Source organism: Rhea americana, unplaced genomic scaffold (assembly GCF_003343005.1).
Source record: "Rhea americana isolate MKP2758 unplaced genomic scaffold, rheAme1 scaffold_85, whole genome shotgun sequence".
Taxonomy (NCBI): domain Eukaryota; kingdom Metazoa; phylum Chordata; class Aves; order Rheiformes; family Rheidae; genus Rhea; species Rhea americana.
In genome coordinates this window covers 2,071,185-2,097,975 of record NW_028187034.1, presented here as the reverse complement: position 1 = coordinate 2,097,975, position 26,791 = coordinate 2,071,185, and the positions used below count along the sequence as shown (strand labels likewise).

Genomic DNA, 26,791 nt, shown 5'->3' with positions numbered 1-26,791 from the left:
CGTACACTTGCTCTACTCACCCATAAAGCATCTAATGAACACAAACTCACTGGATAAATCATATATCTCTGCTTTGAAACCTTTGGAATCTTTTTAGCTGTTTTGGAGTCTCTGTATTAACTGGGATCCCAACTTATTCCCATTGGCCTTGAGAAATGTTGTTCTCAAGTAGAGCAAAATACATTACACTTTTTTTTTCCAAACATCCTCAGACAGTCTCCCAGAACCTGACTACAAACAGGATGTCTTCTTCAGCAAGATGACAGATATTGATATGCACTCTTTGTATATCTTAAATTCACTGTGTTTGTGTGTGTGTGTACTTAAATTCAGGCTTTGGAAGACCAGGAGTTTTTGATTTTCCACCGAGAAATTCATGGTTGCTTCCAAAAGGCTTTCAAAATGCATGGATGTATGTGGGGAAGGGTTTTTTAAAGGTATATGGTCTACCACCTGGAGATGAGGAACTGAGGAAGTAAAACCCAAGCTCCTATTCTGGAGAGTGTTAGTAATCACACTAAGGAATTCTTGGGTGAAGCACATGCAAAATAGTTCTCTTAATTGTATAGGTTGAATTTTGGCTGAAGAACAGAGATCAGTRTTGCTACATTTCTCACTGAAGAAATGATTGGAGGTGGGGTGCGAATGGAGGATATTTCATCTCTGGGAAGGAATCTGGTAAGTCAGCCAGAATTTTGCCTGTGTCCTCTTGGTGATGGGCAGAGGAAAACTGTGCACAGGGTCTTTGTGGTGGTATAGAGATATATCTTATCCTTATTTGGGGGGGGGAAGAAAAAAGAGAATTTCAAGAAAGAGGTCAAAAAACCCCAGACACATGAAAATGAAACTTTAAAGTTTATTATTCCATATGTTTAATGCAGAGTTAATGGTGCTAGGACAGCATAGAGACGGGAGAAAGGGAGGTGGGGGAGGAAGGTGCTACTTGCATAAATAAGGGGACCAGGCTGGAACRGGCTACATGCGTACAGGGAGCAAACATTCTACGTGATCTTTCCAGATGCCACAGAGAGAAGACATCCATAGCTAAGGGAGGCAGGAGGGCATCTGACAGTCATATCAGCAGAGGGAAACTGGCACAAATCACAGTCCATGTTTGGTTAAGATATTTTATCTTTCTAGACTGGAATATCCATTGGAAGGTCCCACAATGTGTCTCTGCAGTCAATTGCTGGGAGTGATCTTTTCCTGCAGCAATATTTGTGCCAAATAGCTCCCTGGCACGACAAACCACCCCAGTCCTGGAGAAGACAAGGGACAAGTAAGCAGACTGTCCTCATGTGTTCGCTGAAAAAGGGGTTGATGTGACCGTGGCAGCTGGATGCTTTCACTTTGAAACCCGAAGGGGAAAAGTTTTGCACCTTTGCTTATGGTCTTTACTGTCATCCAAGAGTGGGTGTGTATTCCTACCTTGCTTAAAGCCACAAGAATATGTTTCCATCCTCAACGAAGGTAGGAGGGAGGTTTTGACAAACTAGAATACACRATGAACAAATGAGCAGAGATGCACACCCCATTAGTCTGAATTTGAAGTTCAAAGTGAGTATTGGAATAATTTCTGGATGTTGGCAGGTGAGATTTATGCCTGTAGTTTTGGATGCAATAATAGCTTCCCTGCTCCCTCCACATTTCACACAGGCATAGTCAGACATTGGAAGAGCAAGGACAAAGTTTGGCAGGAGGTTGTTTAGGACACTGAAGAGATTAGAAAGGATTGGGATGCCAGAAATGCCAGACACAAAACGATGAGTGATTCAGAATAATTTTAAGAAAGGAGGATTCACCCACAACACCTTTCTGAGCCAAAACTCCCTCCCCACCTCTCCCGCATCTCCATACGTGAATACACAAATAGGCATACTATGATAGGAATAAAGCTAAAACCAACAATGTGGTTCCTGAGTCCAGTGCATTGTTCAGTCAAGCCTTAAAATCTCCATGCAGGAAAGAGCGTGGGGTGAAACAGGGATAGGGTGGAGAGGAGAGGCAGGGATAAAAGCTAGGATGCAGCTGTGGAAATCAGCAGGGAAGCAAGCAAAAGTTGGTCTTCCAATGGGGATCAAGATTCATGCATGTGTGAATCATAAGCAGGACTGCTGCACAACACTGATCTCAAGGAAGCTGGCTGTGCCATCCTGCCTACTAATCCTCCCATAGCATGTTCACCAAGGTGCCTGAGCAACCACCCTTCACCCACAGAAGGTGACAAAGAGTTGGTCATTTTGGCCTATTGGAAACTCTTGCTAACTCACTGGAGCAGCCTGGGGAGGGGAAGAAAATGAGTCTCTCTTATCTTACAGTCCACGGTACACACAAGGAATCCCACCACAGACCAGTCACTCCATGTCTAGAATCCTCCTCATCTAGAAGGCCAATAAGTGTTGCAAGCCAGTCAGATGGCCTGCCTGAAATTGGTAAAGGGCAAAAGGATGAAAAAACCTTCCTGTAGGCGGGTGAGCCAGCGATAGCCAGGGTCAAGAAAGGCACTTCCGGATACTCAGTGGGTTCTGGTGGCTGGCTGACACTGAATGACCTTGGAGTTCGGAGGCTCTTCTGCCTGTGCTGATTCTTCGGAGCCTTTCTGTTGCTGTTTTGGTCATTGTTCCCCRTTCCCTATGGTCTGGAGAGAGTCGTATACACAGGCTGTTCCCAATGTGTGGGGCTATGGGACTGTGGCACGGAGGGTGCAGGGTCAGAGATGGCAGTGTAAAGGGGACGTTGGGAAGGTCCCATATAGGAGAAGGCAGAATAGAGGCCAGAGGCTTGGCTGGAATGGCTGTAGTAGGGTCCTGAGGGTTGGTGGTCAGGGTAGTCAAACTGGGGCCTGGAGATGGAGGGGAAGGCTGAACCGTAATGAGGCAGACTCAGGGATGTGTAAGCTATCTGGGAGGTGGAGGGCTGGTCAGTGTAATGACCTCCAGGGGCAGACCCTTCTGTTTTCACCTGCGCTTTGGAGTCCACCACCGATGATGTGGCAGTGGACAAGGAGACTCCATGTTGCTTGGATATCCAGGCAGAGTGTCCACTGGCTGCAGCCAGGGCACTTCCTAAGCCGTAGCCAGCAGCCGCAGCTGCTGCGTAGCCCCCAACATGGCCTGGATGGCCAGCRTGTCCATTGGGTGGCAGGTATTGGTCAAATTCATTGACATCGAAGGTCTCCATGTTGGACATCACTTCATGGCTGATCTCCCCGATGTCCACATTACCAAAGTCAATGTGTGGCTTTCCCCCTTCCCCCAGAGAACGCCCTTCTCGTTTGGAGTCAGCTTTGCCTGCCTGCAGCTCAGTCTTAGGGGTGGTAGGAGGTGTGGGGGGCCCGTGGCTCTGACCTGCAATGTGAAAAACATTTTGAGGAGGAAAGAGAGAGAAAAGGTGAGTTACTGCTTTATATCTGAGTAGTTACATGTGCTGCTCCACGCCTCCCAATACGCCAGCAACAGTCCAGCTGGAGRCTTCAGTGGAGGGAGAGAGAAATAGCTAAAACCAAACTGGCACTTTTTTTAYATTGCATTCTGGGGGAAGAGGGAGGGTAGAATGATTCCCTAGGTAACTGAAGGAATGTGAAACTCAGGCATGCCCCAAACTGGTGACTCCAACAAAAAGTTTGTTGAGTTATGATCAAGGTGTGAGCCACATCACTAAGGTGATGACTTGACTTTTTTGAGCCTTTGAGTTGGCCATAACCTGTCCGTACATCTATAGAGACCTGGGACTCACCTGAGGAGTGTTCTGGGTGCCCATCAGACATGGGCGACCCTTCCCCAGGATGTCTGTGATCCAAGTGGGCGCTCTTGTAGTGGGCCTGGATAGCAGCAGCTCCGCCAGCTTCCCCATCTACTTGGCCTTCACCCTCGCCCTGCGTGGCCTTGCCATTTTTCCGCCGGCGTGGCTGGTATTTGTAATCGGGATGGTCTTTTTTGTGCTGCATCCTCAGCCGTTCTGCCTCTTCAATGAAGGGCCGCTTGTCACTTTCGTTCAACAGCCTGCAGAGGCCAAGGTGGGAAGGAAGAGAGGAGTGGAAGCAGAGGGGCAGGTATGTCAGAAAAAGAACCTATACACAGCATCACGGGACACGGCATGTAAATGCAGGCATCAGGCTGTTGCCCCATTTAGGAGGTTTCCAAGAACAATAGAGAATGCTTGAAAATGGATACAGTAATGTTTTCCTCATCACTGTTAATTATTAAGTCTTGACACTGACCAGTACCAGGATTGGGTCCTTCTTCCCTAGCTGCATTATGATTCTTACCTCAGTAAGGTCAATGCTCTTGTACATGTAGTTTCATCCCCTAAGGCAAGCACAGCCTTTCGTAGTGGTGTAAAATAAGGCTAGGCAAGCTGCTTTCAAAGACTATGGGCAAATTAAGGAAAGATGGGATCCCTCAGATTAAAGAAGTATGGTACACCCTTGCTACCCAGCGTGCTGTCTCCTCTGTGTCACTCTTTCCCAGATTATGCATTTATTATAGTTTAACCTTGCACACTTTCAGAGGCTCTGCTCTGAGTTTGAGGGTCTACTGAGCACAAATAGCAGCGTTTTGTGTTGGCTTTGCAGGGCCCATGGTGCTGCATGGAGCTTGCTGGCATTTTAAGCATCTTGCAATATCCTAGAGTGGAATTAAAGCAGATTTAGATGGGGAAAAATGGAGAGTTTATTTTGCTACTCCTGGGGCTCCTGCTCACCCTGGATGTGGGTAATGTGAAAGGTTGAAACAAATGACCAGCCCCACTTGAACATAGCCTACTAGTTGTAAAAAAATTAGTTGCTACATTGCTAGGCCTTGTAGAAATAGATGAACTTTGATCTTTGGATGAAAGGCACTAAAGAAATGTAAACTTCTCTGTATTTTTGCTAGATTATGGGCTGCTCTAGTTAAGATAGGCTCTCCAAGGAAATTATTAAATATGCGTGCAGAACTGCTCAAAATGTTTGAAGAAGAGCTCAGACCTCATTGCTCAGGCCTTTAACAGCTCCTCAGTTGGAAGCACTTTGGTTTCATTTTATGACTTTTTTCAAATATTCTCGTGACTCAAGGTCATCCTGGTTTTAACCAGAAGTCAGTGCCCTGATAAAGGGACCAGTCTTTTCCTGTGATTTGTAACTCAAACAGTGGTTAGAAATGACAGAGCACCCAAATAGCAAAATATTTTCCATTAATGAGTTATCTGTCCTTTTTTTCCCTCCACAAAAGAAATGCCCGGGGATGGGGAAAAGCAATCACAACTAGGCTATGTCAGCACCTTGGTACTCCTAAAGCTCTTAGCACTAATTTGACCAATTAGGCTAAACTACAGGCAATGTGGAAGATAGGCCAAGAATGAAAAAACAGAAGAGGGACAGGAGGTGTGGCTCAAGGAAGACGTAGCTAAAAGTGCTGAGACGAATCAAAGGGATGACTAGGAAGCAATTGATGGGTTTCTAAGCACCCACTTTTTCATTCCTCCTTTCTCATCCTCCCAGCTAGCAGCCAGAAGGTGTGTGACAAGATCTGGAGCCCATTAAGGTGCTGACCCAGGGTCACTCCAGGCAGCCAAGGAAGGTCATGGCCACAGACTGCATTCCACCACTGCCTTAATCCCAGAGATTAGAGCAATTGAGCCACCATGAATCCAACATCAGCTTTCCTGTCTCCTTCCGCCACCATACACCAAGCTCACACATCTCAGAGGACTCTAAGCCCTCACTCTGCACTGCTCCAAACAGCTCCAATGGGTCTGAGACGACACCCATTGAACTCTTAGAGTCTTGTAATCCCTGGAGCCATCACAGGCTAGGAGGCAACCTTGCCTCAGTACCACCTTCATCTTTGCAGAACAACTGATCTCCACAGGGGATGACGAAAGGTTTCTCTTGAGGAGAAACCAGAGAATAGAGGCAAACGCTGCAGCTTTGCAACGCAGGACACTTCTCTACAAAGCAACCAGGCCTGGGATTGTCTGCACTCCTAACCCAGGTGGTGCCAGAGCTAACAAGATGCTGCCTTTGAAACCTCTTAGTTTCTTGGAGCAAAAGGCCCATACACTGCACAGCCAGCTTTGATCTGCGGGAGGCACTAGGCAGAGAGCACAGAGCAGAGCACGCAGCATGGCTGGCAGAGGAGACCAAAGCTCAGCCTTCCAGGGCTGTCCCGTGGATGACCTGAACCAGAGTCACTTGAGGCTATCCAAGAGTAAAATCCTGCGCCCTCTGATCTCTGCCTGGTGTCCTCACCTCCTCTCCCCTCAACAGCAGCTCATTAACAGTGTCCCCAGCAGGAGCCGAAAGTCCACTCCCCGTGTCTTTATCTTTTCCTTTCCACCAAGTCTCCCTGTTCCCTCCTCCCTTCCACTGGGATCAGTGCTCAAATCGGCTTTAGCAAAGTGAAACTGGTGCGAGCAGGCAAAGGCCAGGAGATTTGGGGGATTTAGATTTCACTTGTTTCCTGCCCTCCCCCTCCTGCCCCCTACGCTCCCCAGTCGATAATGCGAAGGAATCTCGCACAAGCAGAGGAGTTATAGCTCACAGAGCAAAGCTCTGACAGGGCTTAACCAAGTCCTCTCCACCCTGCCCAGCACCGAACGCTCAACCCTCAGCTGAGGGGAAAGGGGGGAACCTGCAGGCACCCAGCTTTGGGAAGAGAAAGAGGGGCTAAAACTTTTCTACTCGCCTCTTTCAGCCTCTCTTACGTCCCAGCATTGTACCAGGAGGCCACCGCTTTGTGTGCCATGGTAGGGGTATGGTGGCCCAAGGCCTGGCTCTTCCCCGGACCTCAGCTGCCGATGAGTCAGTGTGGCGGTACAGGGGTTGGTCATCTCCCAGCATGGCTGATGCAAGGCGAGGGCTGGGAAGAAAAACAGCCGGGCGGGCTCTCCCGCACGTCCACAGCCCCTGAYTTCGCAGCATGACCCTATTCCCTGGGCACTTTGCCTAGGTGAGGTGGGGTGCGGGAAATTACAGCATGTGCTGCCACCCAGATACAAAGATCCCTTCATCGGCTCTCCTCACCCCTCCCCACACTGTCCTCAGCTCCTCACTGCCCCCTTCTTCCCATGTCCCCTTTGTTTTCGGCCCTGGAGATGGTGCTGGCTGGCATTYTGGCTTCGAGTCATGCCGACATTTTCAACAGCCGGCCTCCATTTGAGAGCTGCTCTCTGTCCCACCCTAGGGAAGGAAAGCTGCCAAGGCGAGCTTTAGTGACCATCAAGCACAGAAACCTTCCCATCTTCTTCCTCTTCTCCCCTTTCCCTCACCGTCCACCCCTGTTTTAGTCTGTTCGGCTCCTTGAACGCTCGCCTCACACACAAAATGGGTACAAATTGGGGCGGGCAGCCAGGACCATAAGCCCCCTTGTCACTGCTGGCTCTAGCATTTGGGAGCAGACAGGCACCACATCCATCAGGACATGTCTCATGCCCCTTCTCACCCAGTGCTTGGGCCCATGGACACGGCGGTGGCGGCACGGCGCTGAAGGGGCTGCCAGCTGTCTCRACCATGCATCTGGCAAACCCTCCACCTACCCTCATGTGCCACAGCGATGCTTGCTGCCGTGACTATGTGCTCCTTGGTTTGCTGGGGTTTGGAGATGGTCCCCTCACTTTTGACACCCCTCCACCCCAGTTCCTGGCAGCTCCTTTCTCTCAAGCCTCCTCTAAGTCAAATTTGAGTTTGGCACGGGAGGGCGTGTGAAGTGGGGAGAGGATGAGGAGAGAGGTTTGAAGCCAAATCCTCCTCCTCTCCTAGCTCCCTCCCCCCCCTGCAACCAACCCAGGGGACGTTTGTCTACACAACACTGATGCAATGAGGCAGCGGTGTCYGCCGCAGTGGCTCTCTCCGGCTCCCTATTTGCCTCCCTCTGTCTCCTGCAGAATGGCACCTTTCATACACGGCAGCTCCCCAGTGCTTTCTGCGGTGTGGGGCCAGAGCCTGCAAGCCCCGTGAGCAAACAYGGCTTCAGGCCTGCACACAGCAGTCACCCACTCCCAGCTGCCTGTGGCGCTTGAGTCTAGTTTGCGCAGCAGCACTGGGTTATTCTTCAGTCTACTAGATGCCTTTACAAGAAGATTTTTCAGTCCCCTTTCCAGCCTCTGCCATCCCCACACAGCACCAGCTGCTAGATACACACTTGGTTTAAGAGTTGTTTCCAGGCAGCGTCCGTGATCACCAGCTCTAGTTCCTGATTCTCTGCCTAACATACTGCTAATGCACCTTTACRCAGCCTACATGGAAATATAATCTAGAGAGCCCACATTTTCCGAAGCAACTAGCCATTTGGACTATGAGGTTTATGTGGCCACCTTAGAAAGGTGTGGATGTGTGAGCARCCAGGGCCCTTTGCAGAAACTCTGGTTAAACATCTGAGACTAAGCCATCTAGAGCTCGACCTGGCTGCTCTCAGTTTGTGCCAACACATAGGAGCTGTATCCTGGGGAYAGCATAGGCAGAACAGCATGTGGACGAGGGACAGTAGGAAACCAAAGAAGGAAGACCCAGAAGCAACTTGGCTGCAAGGCTGTGCTAGGCTGACTCAGGACTACAATCCTGGTAGCTTCTAGGCTACCTCCCCTGGACTTCTGTGGGTTCAGTTTTTCCCCCTCACATTTACAGAGACACACACACACACACATCTAGTCCTACCCAACTCCAACCCCTGCACTCTAAATACGGCTTATTCTGCCAAGCTGTCCCATACAGACCGACACAGCACTGAAAGCCGCAATCCACGCTAACAACGGTGAGTCAGAAAGGAGACATGTTCAAGAAAAGCAGCTCGGTTAACAACTCAGCAGCATGCAATAGTCACAACCCCAGATCTGATCCTGCAAGCTTCTCCGCGTGACACACTTTCTGGCCACACGATGCCCTAAGAAATGCCATTAGGGTCTTTGCGGGACCTCTACTGTCCACTGACAGCAGCATTCCTCTGCTATGAACTACTGCTCTCAGTCTCATTAGGCTGGAGATGGATTCGCATTGCCATGGAAGCCGTGCCATGAGAATAGGGAGCTAGTCGGTTACTCTAATGTCGCCATGGGCAGAGTGTTGTGTCTCTGTGTGCCATTACTGTAATAGCTATAGAGAATTTTACTGCTCTGCTGTATTTTTACAGGAAATACAATGTTTGAAGCACAGCCAGTGCTATAAAATAGTATTTTGCAACAAAGGAGCAATATCTTAAAATAACACTTTGGGAACAGAAGGATGTGATTTCTCCCCTCCAACACACACCCTTCTGCCACAGATTCAGACATGAAGATGAGGGAAATAGGAACCAGAGGGAGCCAGGAAGTGGAGGAGCAAGGGGCAAAAAATAAAGGAGATGACAGTTTTAATAAAGACACAAATGAGAGAGGATGGTGAGGTGACACTGGGAGATGATGGGTCTATCAAATGGGGGCAACTACAGAGAAGGACAGGGCAAAGCAGCTGCCTACCAAGATGGAGGCAAAAGGCTGGTCAGTGGGATGAGAACTAACGATCATCATTTTGCCTGTGATCTGGGGCCTGATGGCAGAGCCTGAGGCTGGAATAAGTGCTGTGATAGAGAAAAGGGAAGGCAGCAGGGAACAAAACAGGAAGGCAGGAAAGGCCATTAGCAGATAGGACTGTGATCATTCCCTGCCCTCAATTTTTCAAAAAAAAAAAAAAATCCCTTACTTGAGTTACACTAAACCCTGACGGCTTGGGGTAAATGGGCTTACACAGTAGAGGGAGAAACTAATGACCAAGGACTTGCTTCTCCCTTCTGGGCAAGGAGATTTGAAATCAGGAGGAGATTTGAGCATTGGCTCCTGAACAGAGTGYATTTTGCTTCTACTTGGAAGCAATGTCCTGGGTTGAGGGCTCCCTCCCAAGAAACACTCTTGGGGCTAGAGAGGGAACGAGAGGCCTGTTCACCTGAGGTTGATGGCCCTGATTTGTGATGGTTGGTGCAAAGCAAAGGGGGTGAGTGTGCTAAGTAACTCTGGCCTTGTAGCAGAAAGTGTTTATAATTGGTTGTTGGGTTATTTGTGGAGACTGTCAGATGGGAAAGAAGTGGAGCAGCTGCCCCACATGCATCACTCTCGTGTGACGGCACTCTGCACACACACATGTCCATGCACACCTGCAGGCCACTGCAATCTCTCTGGGCATCCCATCAGTCCCTCCAGCACTGACTCCTCCAAAAGAGGAGTGGGTTGGAGAAAGAGGGTATGGAAAGGACACAAAGAGCTGCACAAAGCTAAAAGCAAAACAACAGGTGCGAAAAAAAATGGTGGGGCCAGAAGGAAGATTGCATACATACACTAGCAAGAAGGAAAAGGCGTCTCTCCAGAGGCAAAGGGAGATCGGGACCAGTTTAAACCAATGTGTTGGAAGAGAGCCTGCTAAGGTTGGGACTATTGCAGGTTTGTTGAGTGCTATAGGCCTCCAGACACCTGGCACTGTTGGCGACATTGCTCAGCCATAAAGGACTGTCTGTGTCCGGGATATATACCCAGAGAGAGACTGCTTTCTCTCTTTCCTGCCTTCCTTTCTTCTCTTCCTTTCTAGCAGGTTTAAGCACCTCTTTCTAGCAGGGTCTCCTCTTGCCCAAATGTCCCCACTTGCTGCCCCTGCATGGCTTGCCAAAATTGGGATCACCAGCCAGTCAGGTCTGCAGCCGGCCAGCAGGAAGGTCATGTGCATGCCTCCAACCACCGCTCCCTTCCCCGACCTTTCTCCTGTTCAATAACTTCATTTCCCACTTGCTCTATGGCACTGTGCAGAAGATAATCCCTGTTAGTGCTGGGACCCCTGTTCAAACAGGCTTAAGGCAACTGCAAGTGACTTAAGTTTGGTGGGGCTCAGCCCAGCTCCCGTGACTGAGCAACTTCACTCAACAAAGAAGGTGAGCTAAGAAAATCGGATCTCCCCTGACAGCCAGACATTTATTTCCAGGCAAGGACCAGGACTAAAGTATATTGATTCAGGAAGGAAAGACACCAGGCAAAGTTAGAGGGGAAAAAAGCAGAAAAGCAAGGGCTGCTGTGTGGGATGGAGGTGAGCTCTACTGAAGAAACTTTCACTATATCCAACAAACATTCCCCAATCACCAAATGTGCCTCTTGCAAGGGGTCTTGCTGCAGAGAAGAAAATCTTTTCAAGGGATACCCCCTTAATCCCATTAAATCTCCTTCCTTCCACATGACCACACAGTCCTCTCCACAACACCTCAGCCTCGCACTCCCCGTCTCCCTGCCTGCTCTTACCTCCAGAGCTTCCCCAAGGTCTTACTGAGCTCCGCATTGTGGAGGTGTGGGTACTGGTCAGCCAATTTCCTGCGGGCAGCTTGTGCCCATACCATGAAGGCGTTCATGGGCCGCTTGACATGAGGTTTGCTCTTGTTACTTCCATTAACCCGAACGGGCATAGGTACCAGGGTCCAGTCATAGCCGCTCAGCACCTGGCTGACTGCCTCCCGAATGCACACAGGGAATTTGTCGTCATCTGCCTCCGTGTCTTGCTGTTCCTTCTTGACCTTGCCCATCTCTCCGTTTCCAGAGCCAGCAAGGTGAGGAGAGTTGTCTGATGCCATGGAGGGTCCTGGTGAGAGACAGTGGTGGTCTTCAGAGCCCACCGGACTCATCTCCACCTCTGAAAGGTCTTGGTCGTCAGCCATTATCACTCTCGAGCCCTCTCTCTCTTCCTTCTCAGTATCCTTCTTCTCACTGGGCAAGGAAGGGAGGAAGACAAAAACAAAGGAAAGAAAGGAAAGAGGGAAAAAAAGAGAAATGGAAGAGCAAAAACCAAATCTAAAAGGGACTCCAAACTCTCCAAAGAGCTGACCATGAGACAGGAGCCACTTGATAAAAGTGCAAGCAAAGCAATTGCCATTCACACCACAAAACCCGTGATCAATGGGGGTGGGGATGAGTTGGGGCCACTGATTAATTGGAAGCTCCCTATCTCTGCAATAGTCCGGATCTGACATGTATAGAGGAGCTTGCGGCAGCTGGCCGGGTATACTGAGGACAGAAAGAATAAGAGGGTTTGGGGATCTGAAAGGAGAGAGACATGGATGGGAAGCAGGATGGGGGGAGCAGCTGCAAAACTTGTGTTCTTTTTAAGACTTGCCTTGAAATGCTAGCACCGTGCACAAGGAAGTCGTGGGAGAGGGAACGCCAGCAGCCATATTGATAAACCAGAACAAACCTATCTCCAGCTACAGGGGAAGCTGAGCAGGAGGCACTGGGAGRCAGGGAAGCCAGCGAGTGCCGTAAATTGGCATACAACAACCCTGAGCCCAGCTGGAGGAAAGTACCCTTGCACAGACACCCATTCCTCACCCACCTTCATTGCAGCTCATGAACCAAACACTTAAAATACATCCAGATTACATCCCTTCAACATGTACATATGTGTATGCGTGTGCATACATACATATATATATATACACATACGTATACACACGCATACATACACACCAAGTTTTACTTCCTTTGAGAAAAGCCAAAGGTTTAAGTTGCCTGCCCCATATACTCATTCCTCTCTCACTCTGTTTGCAATCACCTCTAAAAATCCCTGCCACGATGTAGCAGTTCCCCTCTTCAGAAAAGACGCGCTCTGAGAATAAAGGCCTCTCTATCCCACCATCCAGAAATAAAAAATAAGAAGAAGAAAGAAAAAAAAAGTCATAGAAAAGCATGCCTCTGGTTTTGCTGAAAAAAAAGCCGTCGTGGGGCAAGGGCTGTTACCCCTCCACTCATAGAGGAAGACAAGGACCCTTGCTGGAGAAACTGAAAAAGTAACAGAAAGTAGGAGAAAAAAGAGTGAGTGAGTGAGTGAATGAGTGTGTGTGCATGCCAGTGAGCTCAGGTAGGAAAACTTACGTTGCTGGCTGGTGTGCCTGGCAAATCCTGCGAGGGCTGTAATTTGTATCCCAATAGCCCCTCTGTTCTCTCCTCCGAGCCCTGGCGGCTTACAGGAGCGCTGCGTGGGGAGGCTCTCAGGCAAGTGCCATTCCTAGAGGGAGGCTTGGTTTTTACTAATACCCTGGCTGGATGTCTCTAGCAGGCTTTGCTGCTTAGCACCAGGGGAGGGAAGGGCGGAAGGTGGAGCTAAGCACTCCTCAGAGCTAGAATACTGTCAGTTGGTGCCGGCGGGGAGGGGACACAGGCAGCCCCCTACCCCACCTCGGGTGCATGCACGTTCCTCACTTTCCCCAGCACCAGCTTCTTCATAAAAACTGCAGCCAACTTACTGTGCTGCTCTCRGCATCGTGGCTGCAGTTGTGATCACACTAGAGGATTAAACTCAGGGGTTTGGGGGCTGCTGGGTGCAGGAAGGCAGCCCATCCAGAGTGAGTCAGGGAGATGGTCAATGTGCTCCTTCCTTCAGCCAGAATGGTTGCTCATACGGGGCCTGGTGCTCTGGACGCTCCCAGTGAGTTGTTGGTCCAAGTCATAGAGACTCATGAGGACCCAAGTGTGCTACAACAAGCTGGCCACAGTTCCCAAGGTCAATACACTGCCAAAAAGTGCATCCTGATTTGAAGCTCCGATCTTGCAGGGTAGGGAAGGGGATGGAGGAGTTCAGGTGTCTCCTGCATATGGAGGACACTAGATCTAGGGAAAAYGCTGCACCACTGGACAGTGGGTATCAGTTTGAATCCTTCTGAGGACTTTTGCACTCTAGAGATGGGTTTGYCACAACTCATTCATCTCTGTGTCTAAGACAACCAGGCTCTATTCCTTTGACAAGCTGAACTGCTCCTGAAAACAAATATGAGGTGAGTCTTTTACAAGGAAAGAGAGTTTCTCCTGATGAGAAATACTCTCACACACGCTCACTCTTGTTCTCTCCTTGCTGCTCATGCATTAGGACGCATACAGGATCTCAGCACTTGATGGTTTAGAATGCTTTCCGTCACCTCTTTCACTTTCTAGCTTGTTTTCCTTCCCAAGTCCTCTGATAGTTGCCTTCTTCACATTGTTTCCTTTCTCACTGGGSCTGGCAAAGAATGCCAACCCTTCAACCATGAAAGATTGCCCATGAAAAAAATCTGAGATCAATCATCCCAGATCCTCCAGAGTTAGCAGTGAGATAGACCTAGCTCCTGCCACCGAATCCTCACTGGAGAACCCACTTGAAGATGATCCAGTGCTGCATCAGAAGAGATGAACGGATGGGACTCAGGGCAAATAGTTTCAAGAGATTTCAAGAACATATTCAACTTCTGTAGCAGATCTTCACTCCCCAGAAACCCTGTGTTAGAAAGATCCAGCAAATACTGGCTGAGAACACATGAAGCGTAACTGAACCAGTCCCAAGGATGGTGTCGAGCACCTGAGCTAAAGCACTCAGAGCAAACCTGGGGGTTGCCTGCTGTCATTGCAGACCTGATTGCCAGTGTAGGATCATGTTCCATGCACATGCACCTCTGTCTTGTGTGAGTATAGCTCTGAAACKGTAGTGTGGTGACAAGGAAAACCTCACTACAGCCCAGTTAGAAACCTTTACTGAACTGAGTTCAGAGTGAGAACCGCTGCCTGCCATTGGCATCAAACAGGTGGCAGACAGAAGTGCTTAAAAGTGATGTGGAACAATTTTGCATGCCCAGAAGAAACCTCTCAAGGGATCATCTCTCACTTTTCTTCTCTTTATTCAGCTCATATTATCCCATTCCAGAAGAAAAGGGGCTCAGATACTCCTCTTTACATCATGCCTTTTTCMCTTTGGAAGAAAAGCATATGGGTGCCTTTCTCATACACACTGAGAAAACCCGACAGAGATCCAAGCAAAGCAAAATCAAGGCCCTGCTTCCTTGGCCAAAGCAGCAGCTTGTGAATCTCAGGTTTTGTAGTAGGGGACAAGTTGTCTCACCAAGAGGCAATCTCAGCTCCAGACAGAGATTGTGGTTGTCACAAGAAGGGATCYCACAGCACAGGCAGGAGCAGCTTGGCAGCTAAACTCCTTCCCAGAAGAAAGAAGAACATGGCAAATAAATGAGACAAGGCTGCTCCTTCACTGGGGCCAGACAAAGRTGTCCACAGCCCATTGGATGCAGAGTCACCAGTGCTGCTGAGCTCATTGCATCTTCCCACAGCTAGCAAGGGTCATCCTTAAGCTGGCAGGAGCCTGTGTGTGGGGTGCAGGCATCACCACAGAGGAGCGGAATAGCTGGAGGGAGGGGGAGGGTTCATCGCCTGTCCCAGGGGAGATAGCCACCACCAAGAAACACTGCCCCAATTGTTCCCTTGGCTGCAGCCAACATCCAACCTGAGGTGGGGGGAAGGGCACCTCAGAAAACAGGCAGAAAAGGGTGTTTATTTGCCCTGCCTCCAGGTGGCTGGTTCTTACTGACCCCATGGGAAAGAGGTGATGGAGGAGGGATTTCTCACTGTCCTCCAGAGTGGAGATACAGGATGCCAAGCAGTAGGGAGTGAGATGCCAGAGGCTGGAGGTCTTGTTAGCACTTTGATGGAGAATAACCCACATAAGGTGAACAGAGAGCCTCTCAGGGCACCTGGAGGTGCCCTGATTCACCACCTGGTTAGCTGTACCCCAAAACACAGCAGGGTCTTGGCAGGACATATAGGGAAAGAAATACCCTCCTTGCTCCTAGTGGGACAGTGGGTGGTGGGGCTCATGTTTCCTCAGCATGTCCCAGGGAGCTGGGTGAGAAAAAAAAGAAGCGTCTGACCCCTTCTCCCAAACATGAGAAGAAAGAGAGCAAACCTAGAAGTGATTTAAGTAACCCATGGGGCTCTGGACCGTTGTTTGTCCTGTTGCTCACCACCCCCATCAGGCAGTATGAGCCAGGTCCGTATCATGCCTTCTGTTGGAATAGGTGTGGGTGMCTCAGTTTGACAGGGACACACCAAAAAAGCTGTGCATGGCTCAGAATAGTGCATATCTTATACACAGTTTCTGCCAATATGCAATCTCAATATCTGCTTATATTTAAATGGCAGAGAAAGGGGCTTTTTTCCTTCATTCTGCCTTTTTCTAATTCCCTCTCTTTCTTCTTTTCATCTCCTTTGGCCTCAACTCTTCTTTCTCTGTAAATTCTCTTTCCTTGTAGTCCTTTCTTTTTTTCCTCTTTCCAACCCCCCTTGCAGGACTGACTGCAAGCAAATACTTGCATACYCTTTTCCAAGTCTTGTCTGTCCACATTTTGTCCGTTCTCTTGTGCTATGAAGAGGTAAGGACAAGAGGGAGCCATAGAAGAATATACCTCTACTGCAATGGCGAAAAGTGTGATGCTTTCTCTTCAGAGAAGACAGAGAGACAAATGACAGAGAAGAGACCATCTTGATCTCAGGAATCACTGTGGGTGGCATGTCCCTTCCTCCAGTATCCTCTAGGAGCCCTTCTTAGAGACAAGGACCTTCCAAGAGCTGCTGCTGGCCACAGCATCTAATTGCATTTCAGAAGTGATCTTTCTAAATGCAAGATTTCCTTCTGATTAGGAGAAGTTTTCACATAGCATGTTTCCATCTCTTCTTTTCAACATATGTTTATCTATAGGTGATGTTTCCCAGGTGCAAGGATTTGGTCATGAATGAAAAGGGATAGGCCTTCATCTACAGAAAARGGGTCTAACAATCAAGATGATTCACTAGCTGGAGATCATGCTAAGCCACAAGCTTCCTGTGTTACTCTGGTGAAACATTTTTATTGTGCCTCAATCCCCAATATGCAGAGGCAGAAAGATACCACCTCTCCAGTCACAAAAAGATGTTGGCAACAGGTAAAACTGCAGTTGGGAGCTATCCCATCCCTGCAGATGACAGTGATGCACCCGGGAGTGCAACCTGCAGGCTGCACTTGGGACAGTCACRCTGAGGGTTACTGGCTGTACAAGAGGAAAGGGTCTGGTGGGAGCCAAAGACCTTCCTGAGCTATCTATTACAGTGGCCCCAGTTGCCCTGTCTTTATCTTCTCAAATCACCTGTACAGCAGGAAACTCCCTGGAAAACCTGTCTAGACCTCCGGTCACCATCTTCTCCCACACCTCTCCAAGGACTAAGGGGAAGATGCCCTGCTCCGGGTTGCATGTTCAGCAGGTTGGGTGCATCATCACTGGGGTAGCCTGCAGCAGGACATGGGCTCCCTGCTCAGTGGAGTTTCAGTGGGAGAACACACGGCTGAGACAACAAGGCCCATGTCCACTGCTAGGATGGATCCACTGAGGTTGCTGAGCATATATTTGGCTAGATAATACCCATTCACTGTGGTGGTGGGAATGGAGGAGTGAGGACCTGATTAAGATGGGGAATATGAAGAGGGGGAAGTCTGTCTGCAGGAAAGGAACAAGAAAAAGCACAGATAGTACCTGAGGGGGGGAAAAAAGGAAAAGAAAAAGAAAAAGAAAAAGAAAAAAACACCAGATCTGAAGAAGCCCCCTGGGAGCTTTTGGTATCCCCCAGGTCACATCTGCTGTTAGGCTTCATCGGGCAAGGGTACGTGTGGCATCCCCTGCGTACCCCACATACCTTCAGCGGCTGCACCTTGACAAGCTCCCGAGCACAAGAGACAGGAACAGCTTTTGTCATGGGCCCAGCTCAGGGGCACAGCACTGATATTGTCCCAGGACTGCCTGGGAAAATGGGAGGGGTTCCCCATGAAATCTCTCCATACAGTAAAACTGCGTCAGAGTTGGGGGGAAGGGGGGAACAGGCATTCAAAAAAATACACACACAACAGCCAAACAATGCCTCCAGTGTGCTGAGGGAAAGGGAGACCCATGAATTGGAAGTTTGATAAGGATTTTCTCTCGCGCTTGCTCACTCTCTCAACAACCCCTTCAGTTTTCCCAACACCCCCCTCCTTTCCTTGCCTGCTTTCTTGTTTGGGCCTTTAACAGTGCGCTGTCTTTGTTCACGATACAGGTGAACGACAATCATGTGATTAACACACACTCACACGCACACACACACACATACACACACACATAAAAAGCTTTTTAAGAGCGTCCAGCTTGCCTCAGACCCGAAGACGAGAGAGGAGACCCAGGCTTGGAGGAGCAGAGGCAGCAGTGGCTGGGCAGCAGGGCCAGACTGGGGACAGCAGGAAGACCCCATCCCACCTCGCTGGCCTCTTCCCTCCGGCACGGACGAGCAGACACGCCATCTTGCTGTGAAACCCCTTCCCATGGAGGTGGGCACCCAGGAAAACAAGGGCTTGAGGTGGGGGGGCAAAGCTTTGGATTTTAGTGGGGTGGGGAGGTCTCCTATCCCCTGCTCCCTTCCTGACCACCTACTCTTTGGCAGACTGGCGTGGGTTTCCAGGAGATGCATGTCCCTGTCCCCCACAACCCCTGCTGAAACTGCAGGAATGAGGAGAGGTGACCTTTCCAATGCCATACTGGGGAGGGGATTGCCAAGCTTGACTGAAGTTTCACCTTCTCCTTGCACAGTTAATGGCGAGGCAGGAGATGGGTTTCCTGCATTGCTGCTCACAGCTGAAGCCAAGCCCTCAGCCCTCCCCAGCTTTCGCTGAACACGTGGGATTTGMATCCTCACTGGCGTGAGTCATTCTCACTCTGCCATTGCTGAAAGGGAACAGTTGGGCCCCACAAGATCCAGACAGCCAGGAAGAGGGAGCAGCCTTTGTGTTGGAAACAGGGGACATGAGTCCCCCAGCTGTGGTGTGGTGGGAGCTAAATGGTTAGATTTGCTCAGTTCTGTGGCACAGGAGGGAGAGGGAGAGGAAGGGGACCAGATGGTTGGTGGGAAGGCTGTGGATGGCAGGGACAGTTAACATATGCTTGAAATCTCACTATATCTGGCCAGAAGTAGTACATTCAATATCTTCAGTGAGGACTGCATGYGCCCTTCTATGTGAGGATGTAATGGGTCCACATCAGACCTCATCATCATGGCCACAAATGGCTGGGAAAGCAGTTGCACTGTCCTCTGATTATCCTGAGGGAAAATGGAGGCTAGCRAAAGAAAGATTTTGGCAACACATAGATGGCCAGTGATCATCTGAACCATTCCAAGAGGAAGTTATGAAGGAATCAGGAAAAAATAACAAAGTTTCAGCAGGTTATTTTGTTTAYCTGAAGGTTGCCTGAGTGTGATACTCAAAGGAGGAGCAGAGAGGAGCAAAGGGAAAGGCCATCATTCCACAATAACACTTGGAAAATCTATGGGTCTGTATCTGGCCTCACTCATGAGACATCATGAGACTTTTATTTACAGCTGTCTGAGTGAGATCAGGACCAGGTCTTCTTAACTGCGCAAGAGTTTCTCACTAGTGCACTCAAGCTCAGCCCTGTCTCCACTACTTCCTCACGTCTTTCTTTTGAAATGCCTCACTGACCCAACGTCACAACTACCCCTTGCAGGTTCCCAGGATGCCAGTAGCTTTTACAGGCCATTCCATGAATGAGAGAATCAAATGTCACCTGAAGCTCATGTTTACGTTGAGTTCTATGATGCTGCGGTCTTGTTTTGCAGCAGACAAATGAGGATGAAAGCTTCCCCAGAATCTGACCAGCTGYAGTTACCAGCAGACTCAAGGATTCCTTCAGTTTGCCTTATGCCACAGGCATCCTCTCAACAGAGAGCTGGGTGTGGGAACCACTGCCAGACCCTCGTCTACATCATCCATCATCACTTTTGGCTGAAGCTCCCAGTACTGGTCCTAGATCTTCCCACATCAACACAGGTCTTCTTTCTTTACTTTCAGTCAGGGGCCCACTATCAGAAGTCTCAGTGAACTCACTGCAAGCAAGACAGCCCATGGAGAAAGTGATGTGGATCACTCAGAAAGAGCAAAGAGCTGCCTGCAACCATTTCTAGATTTCAGCTCTGGCAGCATCACAACAGGAAGCATGTTTGTGTGGTTACATGACTGTTAGCCGTGCTTTTCCCTCAGTGTATTTGCAGTAACATTTGTCATGAGGTATTTGGGAAAAATAAARGGCACATAATGCCTAGAGTTGTTTACCACATTACAGGACTTTTTTTCCTTTTTGTTGGACCAATGTTCTTTCACAAGAGAAATTTAGTGCTTGATGTCCTCCTCCAGGATTATCATTTCCCGTGGAACCACAAGGCCTCGGCGATGCCAATCAGCACTTAGCACTGACTGGGAATCAGCACTGTGCTCCCATTACCCAGGGCAGGGCTGGGCTGGGAGTCCTCCACAAGCTTTTTGCACATCGCCTCTTAGGGTCTGAGCATGGGATGTGGTTGCGGATTCCCACCCAGCTCCGGGTCAGTGCCAGGAGACAACTGCCATGTACTAAATGAGGAGCTGTCTGTGCACTGGAGAGCGCAGAACAAGAGGGGAGGCTAAGCCATCTCTGGCTGGGATAACAGCCTCTTCCTCCCTGCCTCTGCAGAGAAAAAGCATCCTTGCCACATATTTGTCTGCCTCACCTGGAGTGGGCTAAAGCTGGAATGGGCCTCCAAGAGAAACCCATTCTTTTTCCAGTGCAAGATTGCAGGCTACTGAAGGGGCAGTACGTGCAGAAAACTACTCTGCTTCTCCTGGWAGTGTATGTGCATTGTGGTGGACAAACAGGAGAGTTTGTTCAGCAATGATTTTTAATCTGATGCAGGAGGTTTCAGTGACAGCYGCCTCATCATCTTGGCTAGCTGAATACTTCATGGGCATGAGGAGGACTTGCAATGGCTAAACAGGACAATTTTATTGCATTACTAGGGTCTGGGAAGATCAAAGAGGAACGGGGCAGGGCACGTCTGTCTGCTACCTGCTTTGACAGGTGGTGAGTGGCACAAAGCCTCTCTGGCTTTTAACCCCCTCATCTCCTGCCAAAGAGGTCCAGAAGCCAGGGCACTTCCAAAAAGCAAACTTCGAACAGAAAGCATCAAAGGGATGGGGAGCTGGGGCAAAAAGGAACTGGTTTTGCACCCTCTTGGATGGAGTTTTCCATGTGATATGTAATACAGTGGTGAATTGGATACTCTTCAATTCTCTAGTCTGCATGACAGAGGAGATATGCTAGGAAGGAAGAGGAAGGAAATTACGTAAAATTGGGTAGAACAACCAGAAAAGCAACCCTCCCAATGGATCCTCTGGTGGTAGTAGCACTAGGTGAATCAGTGGACTTGTTCAACGGGGGTGAAGTGGCTCTGGGGTGATCTTCCTCTCCGCCAACCCTCTGGCTACAGGGCRACTCCTGGGAAGTCAGCGGAAGGGTTAAGTCGGGAAGGCTTCAGTCTGCTGCCTTGGCCCCTGTAATTCCTCCAGAGAGTAGGAATGGGAGAACAAGGAGCCCATTCTGTTCTCAAGAATTAATAGCAAAGAGTCATCTGGGGTGTCATTCAAGCCCTGATCAGCTCCCGGAGGAATGCAAGGGAGAGTGAGCGAGCGAGCAAGCACGGCCTGAGGCTGAGACACCGAAGCCAGGACAGAAACAGTTCAGCTGGTAACCAGAGTAACCCGCCAGCATTCAGGCTGTGGGGCAGTCTTCCCCTTAACCCCAACCCCTGTGTCCTCTCTGCCCCATGCAGAGCCTCGCCCCAATACTTCAGCTCAGAGAGCTCTGTTCAGCTCCTAACTGGAGGGGCATTTTTTAGACCTTTTGTCTCTCAATATTCATCTGCCTCATCTTGAGAGGGAAAGATGTCCCAACCTGCACACCACAATACTTCCTCCTCCCTGCTGAGAGGGCTGGGCYTGGCTGCCAGACACCAGCACAACCGCACTGTCTCCACTCTGGAATTGAACTTCAACAGATGCCTCTCCATGGCTCACCCCTCACCCTGAACCTGAGATAGCAAGCGGGAGGATTGTTTTTTTTTCCCCTCCCAAGCAAGCTCACAAATGGAGAGGAGTCTGTGGGGAATCTATAAGGCCATCCAGGGATATGGGATAGCTTAGGGAACTGCAAAGTTAATTGCTGAACTGTTGCTGCTACATCATCTGTTCCAAAATGGCTTTGGTCACTGCAATTTCTAGAACAAAAGTTCAGTCCAGCAAATTAGCATATCAGTGTTTCATGACATTGCTTCACAACCTCACAATGTGGCTTTATAATGCTGTGTGGTGGCACTACAGTGTTGCCTGTAGTGGCAATCCACACTCATGAGACAAGAAGAGATTGTGGCCACACCTCTACTGCCCTGAAAAGAGGGCCTTGGAGTGGTATACCCTGCTCTGTGGCCCTTTTGTCTTCTCTCTACCTGGCTGCATTGCAGGTGGCCTGTATGACCATGCCTGGTGGCACAAGTGTCCTAGGGATCTGGTGATGTCTTCTTGCAGGATGAGGTCTTCAGGGCATCCCTTTTGGCCAACCCTAGGTGTGCAGACTGCCACAGCACCAACTGTTGTGAGCGCAGCATTACCACACTAGTAGAGAGCACAGGTTGCCACATGGTAGATGTGACCTGTGTGAAATGCAATTATCCTGTCAGTTTGCCTGGGCTTTCCTGATTCATTTTTCTATCCTCTGGTTTGACCTGCTGAGTGACAGCCACTGGAACTCCTGCACCAAATACTCTCCTGGCCCTGTGCTAAGGAAGCCCCAAACTGTGGTCTAGCTGAGGCCTGGTAACCAACATCCCATCTAATCTTGTCCCCCAAAATATACATTTCACAAAAACATAGACCAAAAGTGATGTTAATGTGACTTCACGTTGACTGCCTCAGCAGTAAGCGTCTAGCTGGCTGGGAGTGGGAGGAGGGATGGAAACTTTTGCTCTCACTCACCAAAGGGCTCCATGAAGCCATAGACGATAGCTGTGTTGGAGTGCAGGAGTTGCTTTTGCTGGCCTACAGTCAGCAGCCAAAATACACCTTCGGGTGCCCCCCTCCTTCCTGAACGTGCCAGATCTGTGTGTTTAAACCAGGTTTAAACATTAGCTCTGCATCTCAGCATCCTGCAAGAGATGTACAGTGCCTCCAGGACAGACTCCTCCGCCCCCTCCCCACTGCCCATACCACCGCCACAATGAGCGCCCCTTGTCGTAGAGGGGTTAATAAATGATGCAAGAAAGGAGCCCTTTAATGCATGCTGACCTCTGGCCTTTCATAAATCACACTGTTGGGCTGTGAGTGCGCGGGGGGCGCAAGGCAGTGGGGGGAGAGGACGGGAGGGGGTCCATGCAGCTGCGCCACGGAGTTGACATTGTTCCCACCATCACTAACGTGCAACAAATCCCTCTATTGTGTTCCTGGTTTATCTGGTTCCTCTTGTTTATTAGCAGAGGTTGTTTGGCGCTGGCTCCAGCCCTGGGCGGGTGGAAAGAGTGTTGGCACGCACCAGAGGAGGGAAGGGAGGGAGTGGGGGGGACTGGGACGGGAGGACGAGAGCAGTTCATCAATAGCTGTATTGTCCCATCTTTTTTGTTGCTCCTGTAATGATATGTTCAAAAAAGAGGATTAAATAAAAAAAGGGGGGGAGGGCAGGAGAGAAGAGAGACGGAGAGAAAGACAAACTGCACAGAAGGACTTGATAAGAATGGCTGGTCTGGGCCCACAGCGGATGCTGTCGCAGCTGGGGAGGACGGGTCGGGATGGAGCCGCGACGGGGCTGCTCTGTGCCTTTATGCTGCTTATTCAGGTTGAGAGTTGTTAGCCTCAGTGACTCAGGCTGAGCCCACCAGTGCCAACTCTATTCATGGCCGGCAGGGACCATGTGCATGCGCTGGAGAGGATGGGGTGGCAGGCGCCAGGGGCCGGGGCTGGCAGAGAAGGGGGAGGAGGGCTATCCTTCACGTTCGTGTCTGAACTTGCCTTTGTACAGAAGAGGCAGTTGAGGGGCAGAGCATCTCAAAGAACTGGYGGTGTCTTTCACTCAGCCTGTTCCCCCACCAGCTATCCACTGTTTATGAGAATTAACAGGGTCTCTTCCCAAATCAACATGCATTTTCTTGCACCTTATGCATCCTTGCTTATGCTAGGATTTTCCACCTGGCAACTACCTCCTGGCATATGCCCTCAGAGAGATCCACTGGCATTCGTAGGGACCAGCAGGAAAGCACTGGAAGATGACAGCACTTGGTCACCATCTTGCCTAAAGCTAGACCACAACATAGGTAAAAAAGCCACAGTCACAGGGGCCTCTGCCTGTTGCTAGTAGTGGAGCCAAACCAATGCAAACATCACCAAGAAACAGGCAGCCAAAACCTCACCATCAACAGCCTTATTGAGATAAGAGTGAAATCCTGTCYGGGATGTTCAAGGGCATTTTTAGTTAACTTAAGGCCACTACCTAGCTGATTTTATCCCAGACACACTGGCTATTTTCTGCTCCAGCATTTCAGATGGAGATACAATACGGGTACACTGACCTGGACAGGCACAGCAGCTATATTGGCTGGGGGAGTATAGGGAGCTCAAGGAGGAGCAAGAAGAACTCAGATCACTAACACTCCTCACTAGCACCCCAATCCTTAACACGGACCCTACAGCAAACTGCCACTTAACAAAAAATCTGTTTCCTCTGACTCTGCCTGCCACTCCCCACTTACTACTAGTGAAAACTTCTACACAGAAGACTGGGCAAATATTGGAAGTTCTGGCTCCGAAGCCAAGCTGAAAAACTGAGGAGGATGCACTGTGGTTGCACCAAAAGATTTTTTTTTTTAATGGCTTAACTCAGAGATTAAAACTTTCTACTGAACTTGAAATGAAATAGCATGCTTTATTTTGTGGTTATTAAGCTCTTATGTTTGCCTTCTTATCTTTTAACTTGGGTCAAGTTTCAAATGCAAAGTGCTGATTTGAAATGAAATGTCAAAAATTCCCTTTGAAAATGCCCATTCACAACATTTTGGCATTTATAAAAGAGAATAATTCAGGAAGATTGTCTTGAAATGAAATATTTCAATATTTTAAAACCCCCCCTCCCACACTTGCTTTCCAGCCAAAACAGCCTGTTGAATGAGACCTGGCTCTACAACCATTTTCATTCCCCCCAAAGCCTGTCTCACAAAATATTGGAGTGTGTCCCGACTCCAGGTTTCCCCAAATCCCACCTTACCACAAGTGATCTTGTGCACCACAGATGCTAGGCAAGTCAGCTGTCAAWCTGTGCCTCCCCTGAAAGTTGGGCATAAAACTCAACACTGGCACAGCTGTAGCTTTCTGATCTTAAGAACTGAGGTTTAAACCCATGTAGTTCTGTCACACACATTCATGCAGTTGCTGCTGAGGGCTTTTCTCAAGGGATACGCGAGGAGTTTGATTGCAGGGCTGTAAAGATCTGAAGCTGTGGGAGAGGTGAAGAGGAGGAAGGCATACTGTCCCTTCTCACAAGGACGCATRGCAATGCACACAAGAGTGGGTCCTTTCCACTTGAGTGGAAAATGAAGTATGTCGCAGCTGAGAAATACTGCTGACTTGATTGAAGTTAACATTTTTCCTCCCTATTCTCCTGTGTAAAACTAAAATGAAAGAGTGAACCACCCCAATGGGCATATAGAGATAGGCTAGGTAGCGACAACAGGACTGTCCAGCTATCAGCAGCCTCCCAACCCCTCATTTCAGTGGTGTGATTCAGCCCCCCACCTTCTCCTGGCTACTTCTCTGCCAGTATATGTCTGATCTGCTTCTCCCTTACAGGAAATTCTGCTCAGACTTAGTGCTGACTTCTCCCAGTCAGATACTGCTGTATATCCAGCGGGTACATCCATACCATTTTCATCTAAGTCATCTTCATCAAATCTCTGGCAAGAGTGAATGAACAAGTCCCTCCAATGACCTATATCACTGCTCACTCAGATAAAATATCCAAGGCCACCTGTCCTTCCCTTCCAGTGACAAAAGACTTTGTAGGACTTCCAGATTACGAACCTGAAGGATTACAGGGTTTTTCAGGGAAGAATCTTGTCAGACAATGAATTTAGCAGCAGCTTGAAAATACAGTTTTACTGTGCCTGCTTGAACCAATGCATATTCTACCCTGCACCTGAAACAAAGAAAGGGCACCTGTATCAAAGAAACATCTTGAATTCAAAGCTGCTTTGAGACTATCATGTTTCTTAWTTTTTTTTCATGGGTAGTCTAAAGTCAGCCTGACCTAAGGCTGCCTACCCAACTTATCAGCCCTCCCAGCAGGCAAGAGCAGTGGMTTTGAAGGAAGGCTCTGAGATGCTCTTGTTCGCCCAGAACTGGTCATGTCATATCACATAAAGGATTGAGCACTGGGAGCCTGGATCCAGAGCGGGCAAGTGCACCACTGCGTGTCCTCAAAGGCAAAGGCTAGCCTGAGCTGCTTCCCCTGCCCAGATACAGAATGGGAGACCCTTTCTGGATGCCCAGGCTCTCAGTTTGCTCGTGGTGGGCCTGGCTTGGAGGCCCCTTTGAGGCAGGGACAGGACTGTGGTTGTCTCCATGAACTTCACTGTTTGAGCTCGGTCCAGCTTCTTTGTATAGTGCTGATGTTTCCACTGCTTTTCAAAGTTTTCATCCCATTCACAAGTCTCCTGTTATTCTCTAAAAAGAAAATAGCTAGCAGGCTCCCTTGAGAGCACAGAAATTCTCCAGGGAATCTGGGCACCCATATGAACAGGTCCTAACAGCTAAAAAGTACAGTCATTGGCAGATACTGCCTGGAGAAAATCTCCTTGCTCTAAGTGCTCAGTCCATAGCACTGGCATGATGTGAGCAACTGTCAAAAATCTTACATCTAGGTTTTACCCTCTGTATTCTAGGGAAGTTCAAGGAATCATTTGTCTGCCAGCTATGGTCTAGGAGTTTTTAAATTGAGTACTAGCATTATGTTGGAAATTCATAACAAGCCCAGACAGAGTTCCTAGATAAGAAGTCCATTTTGGACATTTTAAACTTAAGTGACAGCCTTGAAATATTCTTGGGTATAGTACAGGCCCCACACTCCTTAGCTGGCCCAAT

General features: G+C 49.1%; 1 protein-coding gene and 1 long non-coding RNA gene across 3 annotated transcripts; one reads left to right on the top strand and one right to left on the bottom strand.

The window, feature by feature from the left end:
* Window positions 1–836: 836 nt before the first annotated feature.
* SOX10 (SRY-box transcription factor 10) lies at window positions 837–12,989 on the bottom strand. Of its 2 annotated transcripts, XM_085323443.1 has the most exons (4): window positions 12,847–12,989; window positions 11,227–11,685; window positions 3,736–4,001; window positions 837–3,347 (listed from the first exon to the last, which is right to left on the bottom strand). In XM_085323443.1, the coding sequence occupies exons 2-4, from the start codon at window positions 11,634–11,636 to the stop codon at window positions 2,632–2,634; spliced, it is 1,392 nt and encodes a 463-aa protein (XP_085179569.1). In that variant the 5' UTR covers window positions 11,637–11,685; window positions 12,847–12,989; the 3' UTR covers window positions 837–2,631. The 2 variants fall into 2 exon arrangements, with proteins under 2 accessions (XP_085179569.1, XP_085179568.1); XM_085323442.1 differs by lacking the exon at window positions 12,847–12,989 and having other exon boundaries at window positions 11,227–11,701.
* A 4,646-nt stretch (window positions 12,990–17,635) lies between these two features.
* LOC146585126 (uncharacterized) lies at window positions 17,636–19,919 on the top strand. The gene is made up of 2 exons (XR_014898059.1): window positions 17,636–18,118; window positions 19,655–19,919. It is a non-coding gene; the product is annotated as an uncharacterized LOC146585126 (long non-coding RNA).
* Window positions 19,920–26,791: the final 6,872 nt, after the last annotated feature.